The following is a 12,515-nucleotide window of genomic DNA, read 5'->3' as shown; positions in this document are numbered from 1 at the left end:
CAGATCACCACAGATCAATGTTTTATTATTTTTGTTTATAGTAAATTAGATGATACAATCAACAAATGGTATCTGAAGAAAGCCCCCCTTCCTCTAAAAAACAATATATAACTTGTGCTGGTACACTAAACGAGAGAGAAGAAAATTACAGCTAACATGACCACTGAAAAAACGTAAACAGCATCAGTCACAAAGAGTACCAAGCTGTGTGTTTTCAGCAACAGAAAATACTATGTATCCAAGTAGATGGATTACAGTGTGAAAATTTAAGGAAAATGAAAGTAAAATTAAGCCAACTGTTAAGCAAAATTCTAAATTCAGAGCATTTGAAATGTGACTCTTACACTCAACTAACAGCCTTAGGTACACGTTAAAAAAAATAAGGCACCTGTTAACTACAATGTGTTGAAATTACTTAACCAAGTATTGCTCATAAACTAATAAATAATAACTAAATCTTTTTGATGTACTTACATCAATCTTTTCATGATTGAATATTTTCAATGCAAGGAATATATATCATAGTTACATAGTTACATAGGCTGAAAAAAGACATGCGTCCATCAAGTTCAGCCTTTCCTATATCTGTTAATTTGTTGCTGTTGATCCAAAAGAAGGCAAAAAAAACCCGGTTTCGCTCTTTCCAATTTTGCACTAACCAGGGAAAAAAATTCCTTCTTGACCCCAAAATGGTAGTCAGATTTCTCCTTGGATCAATAAGCTGTTTCCCCATAATTAAAGATTATATCCCTGAATATTATGTTTTTCCAGGTATCCATCCAGTTGCAGTTTAAACGTCTGTACAGACTCCGATAAAACTACCTCTGCAGGCAGAGAATTCCACATCCTTATTGTCCTTACTGTAAAAAACCCTTTCCTCTGCTTTAGTCTAAATCTCCTTTCTTCCAATCTGAACACATGACCACGTGTCCTATGCATAGTCCTGTTTATGAACAGATTTCCACACAATGGTTTGTATTGGCCCCGAATATATTTATATAATGTTATCATATCCCCTCTGAGGCGACGTTTTTCTAAACTAAACAGATTTAAATTAGTTAACCTTTCTTCATAACTAAAGTGCTCCATTCCTTTTATTAATTTTGTAGCCCGTCTCTGCACCCTTTCTAGTGCTATGATATCCTTCTTTAGAATAGGTGCCCAAAATTGCACAGCATATTCAAGGTGCGGCCTTACCATTGATTTATACAGAGGCAAAATTATATCTTTATCCCGCGACTTGATGCCCCTTTTTATACACGACAATACCTTACTGGCCTTAGCAACCGCAGACTGACATTGCACATTGTTGCCTAGTTTGTTGTCTATAACAATTCCCAAATCCTTCTCATTTGTCGTTACCCCTAATTCACTACCGTTTAGGGTGTAGGTTGCTTGTGCATTCACTACCCCGAAGTGCATAACTTTACATTTGTCTACATTGAATTTCATCTGCCATTTGTGTGCCCAGTCCCCCAGTCTATCTAGGTCCCTCTGCAGCACAGTAATATTCTGCTCGCCCTGTATAACTTTACCTAGTTTAGTGTCATCTGCAAACACAGAAACATGACTTTCAATGCCTACTGCCAGGTCATTTATAAATATTCTCTTGTGGATGCTGATGAAATTAGGAAAACTAACAATTGCCTAACTAATATTAGATAGATAAATATAGAATTTGCAAGAGCCTCCACTCACATTTTCAGCTTCATTAATATTTTGAGCCAGGTTATTGACTTCTGTCATGATGTCTTCACCTTCTTTAAGAATATTCTCTGTTTCTTTCTTAACCTTTTCAAGATGTTGCTTCCTTTCCTTAAAAAAGGACAATGAAAATTCATAATTAAATAAATATAAAATAAAAATCCATAATAAAATAAAAAATATAAATAACTGCAAAAATGTATTATGAGGTCAAAGTATAAGTTAATTCTTTGAAACAAGAAGATTACATTTTATTTATAGAGAAATTTTGTGTTGGATCATCTTCCAGCTAAGGTACATTGGAGCTTCTGCTTCGATGGTTTCAGGATGTTAGATATGTTTATAGATAGCTTAATGATGTTTTGGACATGATATCTTGGCCATCTACAAGCAGTTATTTTGGTTATGTATCTTTTTGGTTTTGCTTTTTTCTCGTCAGTATTTTTCTTTTTTGTTTTTGTTTACATGTGCTAATAAGGAAGGGATATTAGAATGGTTGAATGTTATGGTTGAAGTATATTTTACAACCGTTATTATACTGTATATATAAATCTCTTTAACATATTATATTGCTTTATTTCCTTTTTAGTGCACCTCATATGTATTTATTGATATTGATATCTGGGAAAGATGCATAAGCAGCCATGAATAAAAGAGCCTCCCGCAGGTCTGCTTGAAGAAGGTAAGGTTCAAAAACAATTCTTCCCCATAGTCACAGAGTTTAACTCACTACTCCTCAAGTCCAGTAAAAGCAACAACACTGGAATAACTTGTGCGTGATTCAACACCCTTTTTGATGTCATTTTATTTCTTAGATCAGTCAGCATTAAAATGTGTGCATAAAGATTAAATGCAGGTACGTATCATTATCATTGTATTCAGGAATTCTATTGAGATCTGGTTCATTAAAATGTTTCCAAATTATTGGGTTGTTTGCCTTTGCTATCAGTTTCTCAAGAGAGTTAATTGTCTCTTGCATGGAGAATTAATTATATTAAATTCTCTATACCTACAAAGATATGGAAATTGACACATTTGTTAAGAAATGTTTTAATTATACATTAAGTAAAAGTAATGTAGTAAGACTCTTTTTTCAACAACTACATTTACATTTCCATAACTAATAAGAAATAGTAGATATGCACTCACAAGCCACAATGGAATACAAAAACAGAATGTGAAATTAGAAAGGTCTGCTTGTCCATAAGAAAATGAACCAGGTCAGCTGAATTTCAGTTAGTGTTGCACCGGCCTACTGGGATCCCGGGAAATGTCCCGGTAGACTGCTTCCCCTGATGGCCACCCTTCAAATAATACATGTGGCTGCAGCCTCCAATGCAGCTGGTGCCGCAAAAAAGTTGTGCAAATTGAACCACAGACCTACTATTCAAACTCTCACTGCGCTTATGGGACCGTAGACTCACAAAATGATGGTTGGGGACAGCTCTACACTTACACATACCTTCATACAGTTGTGATCAAAGGTTTGCATACCCTTGGAGAATTGGTAATATACAGTATGTACAATTTTTAAAGAAAACATGAGTGAACAGACAAAACACATTTATTTTATTTCTTGGGATTCATATTCAACTGTAGGTTATAACAGAATGGCACAATCATAAAATAAAACATGGCAACAAAGAAAAAAATGAAATGACCCCTGTTCAAAAGTCTGCATACCCTTAGTTCTTAATACTGTGTATTGCCCCCTTGAGCATCAATGACAGTCTTTTGTAATAGTTGTCTATGAGGCCCCAAATTCTTGCTTCCAGAACCATCATTTTTTTCTGTTGTAACCACTGGAGGGTTAACCTGGCCTTAGGGTCATTGTTGTGCTGGTGAGTCCAAGAGCATCCCATGCGCAGCTTTTGTGCAGAAGAATATAAAATGTCTGCCAATATTTTCTGATACCATGCTGCATTCATCTTGCCATCAATTTTCACAAGATTCCCTGTGCCTTTAGAGCTCACACACAACCAAAACATCACTGAGCACCACGCTCCACAGTGGGGATGGTATTCTTTTCGCTATAGGCTTTGTTGACCCCTCTCCAAACATAGTGCTTACGGTTGTGACCATAAAGCTCTATTTTGGTCTCGTCATTCCAAATTACAGTGTCACAGAAGCTGTGTCAAGGTGTTGTCGGGCATATTGTAACCAGGCTTTTTTGGCATTGGTGCAGTAAAGGCTTCTTTCTGGCAACTTGACCATGCAGCTCATTTTTGTTCATGTATCGTCATATTGTGCTTCTTGAAACAGCCACACTATCTTTTTCCCAGAGCAGCCTGTTTTTCTCCTGAGGTTACCTGTGGGTTTTTCTTTGTATCCCAAACAACTCTTCTGGCATTTGTGGCTGAAATCTTTCTTGGTCCACCTGACCTTGATATCAACAGATCCCAAAAATGTCCACTTTTTAATAAGTGATTAAACAGTACTTACTGGCATTTTTCAAGGCTTTGGATATCTTTTTATATCTTTTATATCCTGCCTGGGATAGTCTCATTGCGGGATTGTCCTGGGCAATCCGTTGGGTGGTTCCAAATTTGGCGGGGGGGGGCAACAGGGGGGGGCAAGGAATAACCTGGGGGGCAATTGCCCCCCTTTCCCTCCTATAGCGATGCCACTGTATGTCTGATTCTGTTTATTTGATATATACCTTCAGTGCTGAGATCACAAGTGAATTTCAATTGATCTATACATGCAAAGCTGGGTTTGTGTGTTAATGTGTTGATCTATACCTGCTTTCGGCAGCAGGGTCTAAGTATATATATATATATATATATATATATATATATATATATATATATATATCTCGGCAGCAGGGACTAATAGTTGTCACGCTCTACCCAGGCTGCAGAGCTGCATATCTGTCTTGCTTCACTTTATCTGTTTTTGCTTTAATCCATTTCTGGATTTCCATATGCTCTGTTCTGATCTTCAATTCCTTGCTTTTAGTTCTGCTCTTTGCTTCAGCTCTGTTTTCTTTATAATGTGTGCCCCACCTGTGTGTTCTGTTTGTCTCAGTCTGCAGTCTACAGGTATGTCTCTTATTGTTATGTGTTTGGATTTCAGTACCACTGTCAGCAGGGATTAGTGTTAGGACCCACCGTCATTGGAGTACTTTGGCGTAGTGGTGGGCTAAGCATACTATGGCCATAAGATGTGACGGAATCTCCAATAGTTATCATTCAGTCCTAGGCTAGTTCCTGTATTCATGTGTGTCAGTCTGATGTAACCTGTATCCCCGGCAGCAGGGTGTCCTGTCTCGTAATCCCCGGCAGCGGGGTGTCCTGTCTCGTAATCCCCGGCAGCGGGGTGTCCTGTCTCGTAATCCCCGGCAGCGGGGTGTCCTGTCTCGTAATCCCCGGCAACGGGGTGTCCTGTCTCGTAATCCCCGGCAGCGGGGTGTCCTGTCTCGCAATCCCCGGCAGCGGGGTGTCCTGTCTCGCAATCCCCGGCAGCGGGGTGTCCTGTCTCGCAATCCCCGGCAGCGGGGTGTCCTGTCTCGCAATCCCCGGCAGCGGGGTGTCCTGTCTCGCAATCCCCGGCAGCGGGGTGTCCTGTCTCGCAATCCCTGGCAGCGGGGTGTCCTGTCTCGCAATCCCCGGCAGCGGGGTGTCCTGTCTCGCAATCCCCGGCAGCGGGGTGTCCTGTCTCGCAATCCCCGGCAGCGGGGTGTCTTGTCTCGCAATCCCCGGCAGCGGGGTGTCCTGTTTTGCAATCCCCGGCAGCGGGATGTCCTGTCTCGCAATCCCCGGCAGCGGGGTGTCCTGTCTCGCAATCCCCGGCAGCGGGGTGTCCTGTCTTGCAATCCCCTGCAGCGGGGTGTCCCGTCTCGCAATCCCCGGCAGCGGGGTGTCCTGTCTTGTATTTCCGGCAGCGGGGTGTCCTGTATTATGTATGTCTTGTTTGGTTATGTTTCTTGCTTGGTCTCTCTGTATCTTGCTCGTTCTGTCCCCCTTGCTTGTTACATTTTTGCTATATCCTTTGCTTAGCTTCCATACTCCCAGCCTGCAGCATCCTGCACGTGATTCTAGTGATATGTTTCATGCCTGCTCCAGGGTGCCTGCAGGATATCACTTCGTTTCATTTTGGACTACATCTGCTGCTATGTCAGGGCGCTGGTATGTGGCTGCACAACCCTAGGTGCTCAACACCCGGGTGAGTGCAGTCGCCCTGCACCAGGCCCTGTCCAACTCCGCTACTGCACTGTGACTCCTGCACACAATCTTTGGGCACGCTGGGTCAATGCAGTCATCTGTATGGACCCGGTTTGTGACAATAGTAATATATATATCGGCAACTGGGGCTAATATTAATATATATATATATGGGCAGCAGGGGCTAATATTTATATATATATCAGCAGCAGGATCTAATATTTATATATATCGGCAGCAGGGTCTAATATTAACAAAACTGCCAGTTCAACTGTAATTTTGAAATCATGTTTCAATCAGTCTTTACTTCAAATAGATAAGTAATTATTATGTTGTTAAAAATGCATGTCTAACGCGTATATGCGATGGGGCCTCACATAAATCAATAATAAAGGGAGGGGCTTGCTGGGGGCATTAATACAAATAGTGGTGGCAGGAGGCCATCATACAAGGGTGTGGGGGGGCACCACATTAATCTATTCTAAAAGGGTGCTGGCTGGGGCACCAATACACAAGGGGCAAAAACACTAAGGGGGGTATAAACAACAATGCAGCGTGAAATATCCATCCTGATGTAGATGTCTGTGATGTAGATTGTGTCCTGCTGTTTGTGCGTTTTTGGTTATCAGTGTAGCAGAGCCTGTCCTGGTGTGTGTGTCAGTGTGGCAGAGCCTGTCCTGGTGTATGTGGGTGTGGCAGGGCCTGTCCTGGGGTGAGTGTTTGGGTGTTGGTGTGGCAGAGCCTGTCCTGGTGTGTGTGTTTAGGTGTCAGTGTGGCAGAGCCTGTCCTGGTGTATGTGGGTGTGGCAGAGCCTATCCTGGGGGGTGTGTTTGGGTGTCAGTGTGTCAGAGCCTGCCCTGGTGTGTGTGTGTTTGGGTGTCGGTGTGGCAGAGCCTGTCCTGGTGTGTGTGTTTGGGTGTTGGTGTGGCAGAGCCTGTCCTGGTGTGTGTGTGTCTGGGTGTTGGTGTGGCAGAGCCTGTCCTGGTTTGTGTGTTTGGGTGTCAGTGTGGCAGAGCCTGTCCTGGTGTGTGTCTGGGTCTCGGTGTGACAGAGCCTGTGTTGGTGTGTGTGTTTGGTCATCTGTTTCCTGGCACTTAACTTACAACAGGAATTATTTTATTTTATACTTCTCCAGAGACAAAAAGGCCCTCCTGAAGTTGTAGTGACTTCAGGGGACAAAATGTACAAGGCTCTGAACTCATTTAGTGGAAAAGTTTTTTATTGTGTTATAATATTTATTTCAAGGATTAGTCCCACTAAATTGTGGCTTCAGGCTTCCCATGTTGAATGATCAAGTATTATGTTAGTCCAATAACAAAAGTATCATTCCATAGCACATTACTTTTGGCAATATATATGTATATATATATATATATATATATATATATATATATATATAATTATTATTATTTATTGTTTTATATAGCGCCATCAAATTCCGTAGAGCTGTACAATGGGTAGACAGGACATAACAAGTAATATATAACATAACAAATTGACTAACAGAGACAACAGGTGAGGAAGGCCCTGCTCAAACGAGCTTACAGTCTAGATATATATATATATATATATATATATATATATATATATATATATATATATATATGTTTTTTCTGTGGTATCTTGTGTGCCCCCCCCCTATATATTGTTTCTAGAGTCGCCACTGCTCTAAAGAGAGGGAAAAGGTTGACCTGTGTATTATTTGTTATTCTTTTTTTCTCCATTACACATCAACTAACACAGAACTCCTTGCAAAATGAAAACATTTTTTTTTTTTTTTTTACATAAAATAATCATTCTGGAACAATAATAGATTCAAGTGCAAAAAGCTGATACACTATGGTATATGAAGAACTTCCATCAAATTGCAATCTTAAGATGTAGGGGCATTCATTATTCCAGGAGGATATAATGTGGATTTGAATAACCTTCAATACTAGACATTAAGTCATCTAATCACACCTTATTCATTCCTGTTCAGTTCCATCTGGATTTATTAAAGAAAATACCTTTCTCAGATTTAAATAAATTATAAATGAAATGGTTCTTTAATATTCTATAGTCAGTAATTCTGAGGCAGTTAATCTTCATGTGCAGGAAAAGTCAAGGTGCCCCCAAAATATGCATTTACTAGAAAAAATATTAAAAACCTACGGCCATATAATTGTAATTTGCATAACATGTGGCTTTAACATTACAGGTACCAGGGAGGAAGTTAATCATCTTGCACCCAACTGCTCCTCCTTTGATGGTCATCAAAGAGGCATCATACACTTATCGCTAGTTAAAAGCCATGACAGTCAATTGACTCTTTTAGAATGATTACAGCAATGTTAGAAATAGATCATAGAAATGAATCTCTTAAAATAAAGTAAACTACTTGACTGTTGTATTCCATGAATGACAATAGTGTTCCTTTATCAGATGCAGTATCAATCAGATGTTTTACATGACATACAGGTAATAATAAACCATTACTATAAATACAATTATTAGACTCTGTGCATCAATTGAACAATGTTGGAACACTTCATTATAAACAATCTGGATTAAAAATTGAAATTATTTGATAATTGTATGAAAGTTAATCAAAACAAATCTATACCTTTTCAGTGAGTTTTATATATCGCTATATTGTATAGTCATGTTTTTTCCCTCATACGTATCTGCGCACCATTGTGAACAGAAGGCATCAAAGACGTTTTTATATATTGCTTCCGGAAGCAATTCAGAGTACCAAAGAACAACTTGCATAAATATACGGAGAAACCTATTCACCATCTCCACTTTGAGGAAGCCGCATTCAAGAGGTGAAAGGCTTCAGCAAATACCGGACTGATGACTAACTATTGTTTTCATACAAAATGTACAACTTGTGGGACTACATTTTTTTTAAAGTTTGTTTACTTTTCACACCTTTAAATTGTCTGCATCTCCTTATCTAAAGCTGCTGATCATTCCACAAATTTGGGAGCATTTTGATGAGCCTTCAAATCTACTCAACTTTTGAGTGCAGTATTATACAGATAAGATTGTATTTATTTGTTACACTGTATACTCTGACTTGTTATTGATATTTTTCACATGTTATGAATTACTAAAGACGGTACGAGGATCACCAAACAACCTTTCAGGTGATAATATTTTTTAAACTATTTGTCAAATTAATATTTTTTGTGTTTGTTTATCTTTAATATGTTGTGGGGAATTGCACACTGATCTTTGTAGCTGCTGTTGTGCATCTTTTGGTGCTGAGTTTTACAACTTTTTATGTTAAACAATATATTTTTCATCCAAGAGGTCATGGGGAAGCTACACTGTTAAGTATAATTTTTATTTATAGTGTTATTTTTAAACATAAAAATGTTTGCGATTGTTTAAAAGCAATCGTCACAAACTTTGCACTGTAAAAAAAGTCTTTGAAACATTTATCTTCATTTAAGATAGTCTTCCCCTGTCCCTTGCTTAAACATTTATTAATGTAGGGTATAATGATAGATTGCAATTAAAATAAATTGAGAGGAGGCAGTCAAGGAAGAACATTTGTGACAGCTATTAACCACTGCCGATTGTGTGTAATTAGTTTCTTAACATATGCTGACTTGTATTTGTGTATACTAAATCATCAGGTACAAATTAGGTGTAGACATGTAAAAATGTCATCTATTACTTTTTGCAATAGCACATGAAACAAAATCCATGACTTAAATTTGAATAACTATAAGCTTCTTTCTAATGTCTAGTATGATTGGTCTAATGTGAAAAGTAATTCTGTGAATATATATATCTAATCAGTTTTTTCTGCTTAAAGAGTTCCCACTTGAAACACCTAGTGTCTAATTAAAGTAAATTATATGACAGGGGTGCACATTATGTGACCTACTGCCAGTCCAGCCCAGGTCAGTAAGGATATATAAAAACCCTTTTAAAAATGGTAGCAAAGTTATCCTATTAAAGCATGAATTACCTCCAAATCTGTCATGTTGCGTTGGTTAACAGCAGATAGATGGTCCGCCTCTTTAATTTTTCTTCGAGCTTCTCCAAGCAGTTCCCACACATCATCCAGCTTGTCTTGAAACTGGCCTAACTTGTCTCTTACATCAAAAGATAATTCTTTGGTTTTGTTAGAAGGATCCTGAAAATGTTTTTTTACTTTGTTTAGGAGACCAGTTGCAGCTCTGTAATTGGAAAGGGACAATGCAATACATGTAACTTGTGAGGCAAAGAGTAATATTGTGATATAGAAGATAAGAAAGATTATAGCTCCCACAAACTGGTTTTTACCACTATCTGCATTATTGATGACCTAGTAGAACACAAATACCTATCTTTGCCTCTGCTGTATTGAGTGAGGGAATCATTTGAGGAAACAATTCAAGGAAACAGAAGACGAGATCCTGAGAAGATGAATGAGGCAAAGTACTTTTGCAACCATGATTTCTTTGTGAACAATGTATACTTTGAGTAGGTACAGGTCTAGTTCTGGCTATAAAAAAAACTATTGTTCCATACATAAAACACCAAGTGCTGTGGTACAAACACTTTGACCAAAAGTAATTTACATATTTGGCTTGAGTTTACTCACATGAGTTCATCTTCAGCTAGGTCTTCCTGTTTGTCAAATGCCCTCCTCCTCATTTCTTTTATCATCTTTTCAACATCCTTTTGCAGCTCGTGCAAACTTTTATCTTGTGTTTTATTCTGGATGCCTAGAGTTTCATTCAACTTTACTGCTTTATCATATATGTCTGTAGAGACAAAGAAAAAAACAGTAGAGCAAATTAATTCATAAATAAATGAAGACATGATCGATGCAATAATTCTACAGGAATAATAGAATTGCAGTTATGAAATATAAGTAACTTGGAACAAAAACATACTGAAAAAAGAACATTGCTATTTTTCACAGCACAGAATTTTCCGAAATAAACAAATTTTTCTTTTCTCCCTTTTCACTTGCCTGACCAGATAATATAGAGAGCTGAAAAGTAACTAGTGCCTGCTCTAATTTACATTCTTCCCCAGTCAGTTAAAGTCAGAATAAGAAAGTTCAGGGCAAGGGTGGAAAAAAAACATTTTGGACATTTTATCACAAGCTTGGGATTTCTGAATACACACACTACAAAATGCTTATGTGTAACTCTGTGAACTAGCCCAGTTGGCTATTGGGCATTTGCTTGCTGTCATAATGAAAAACCGCTTTAATGCATACTTAGCAGTCAATGGCATTGCTGCACAAAATACAATATCTACTATATTATAATAGCCACCTCTAATCACCAACGTAGTCTTTCATAAGTAGCGCATCTTGTATTGTGATGATGGAGATCAAAGTAGAGAGTGGAGTTTGCATAACCTCTTTTATCTTGATATCACAAGTACAACATAGTCTAGTTTGCATATGGGGTCCTATCTACTAGAGAATTGCACAGCATTTCACCTCTTAGAATTAAGGAAGCACTATCACAACTGAGATAAAAAAAATTGACTCCAAAACTTTCCAGCCCTGAAATCGTATTGCCTCTTGTACGCTACAGTGTTTCAAGCAAGGAATCAGTGATCCTCTGGAGCTAGAGATTATTTACAGTTCTGAAGTTCCTCCATAACAGCAACAAAATGTCAGCTCCTACATACAGTACAATGTGAATATTTTATAAAATGTCAAATGAAAACAGTGCATGATTAATATGATGTACATGTGTGTATGAATCAGGGCTGTACACAAACTAGTCTGAGACAGTTTCCCTTTTAAAATAGCTCTCTAGCGCATCTTACATTGAAATTATACTATTAAGCAAAAGTGCTTTCCTTAAATCACACAAGATATCATCTCCCAAACACTATAAAAACCAATGAATAATATAATTAGCCAACCTATATGAAGGACATATATTTGTTTAGTTTTAGGCACACACTGTAAAAGATCAGAGATTAAGCCAGATAAGGGTAATAAAGTAAAATATGTAAATATAAGGCAATAGCTTGGCACATTTACCAACAATTTAGCTATCGAGGCTTACTTTACGAATTAATAGTTGGAAATGTTTGATAGGCTACTTTGCAAGGATTTTTTTTTATAGTAAAGCAGTTAGAGAGTATATGGCTGTATATTAGGAGTTACAACCTGCCAAGTATTCAATATCTTGAATCTAACCATTTCTTGGGGGATAACAACCATCCAAAGTATATTTTTTGTGATCAATCCAGCTTAATAATAAAGAATGAACTTTGAGTAACCAATCTGTAAGTATTGCGCTTGAAGCTCACACTTCCAAAGTTGATATTTAAATAGTTTTCAGTTGATCAGTTTTCGCTGAAATTGGAGCAACCTCTACATATAACTCTAGAGGGCTAAATATTGAAGTGTGTGAAGAAGAGGCAGCCAGCTGAAAGGTTTGAATTAATATGCCCCGAAAGGGTGCTCCCTTGGCACCACTATAAAAGTAGTGCTCTCTCTAGCAATCGTGCCATTCTGCCATTAGGTACCCTTTGCTGGTCCAGGTTTTTTTAATCTCATTTGAAGTGAACAAATCATCATAAAATAAAAGTTACACAGAGGCATTAAAGCTACATGCTTTTTTAGGTGTGATGTATTTTGCCTCTTTTATACATGGGTTCACATCATTGTTTATCTATACCCAGGTGTCT

At 38.2% G+C, this 12,515-nt stretch overlaps 1 protein-coding gene across 5 annotated transcripts in view; it reads right to left on the bottom strand.

Annotated features, from left to right (window-relative positions):
• Window positions 1-12,515, bottom strand: part of LAMA2 (laminin subunit alpha 2) — a 349,942-nt gene that overhangs the window by 65,760 nt on the left and 271,667 nt on the right. For all 5 annotated transcript variants that reach the window (XM_053458972.1, XM_053458973.1, XM_053458974.1 and 2 more), the window contains 3 exons: window positions 10,453-10,615; window positions 9,835-10,045; window positions 1,699-1,815 (listed from right to left, as the gene is read on the bottom strand). In XM_053458972.1, the coding sequence (XP_053314947.1) occupies window positions 1,699-1,815; window positions 9,835-10,045; window positions 10,453-10,615 (491 nt within the window). The remainder of the gene's footprint in view (window positions 1-1,698; window positions 1,816-9,834; window positions 10,046-10,452; window positions 10,616-12,515) is intronic.

The sequence above is a fragment of the Spea bombifrons genome, chromosome 3 (assembly GCF_027358695.1).
Source record: "Spea bombifrons isolate aSpeBom1 chromosome 3, aSpeBom1.2.pri, whole genome shotgun sequence".
Lineage (NCBI taxonomy): Eukaryota > Metazoa > Chordata > Amphibia > Anura > Pelobatidae > Spea > Spea bombifrons.
This window is presented reverse-complemented; position numbering and strand designations above follow the sequence as displayed.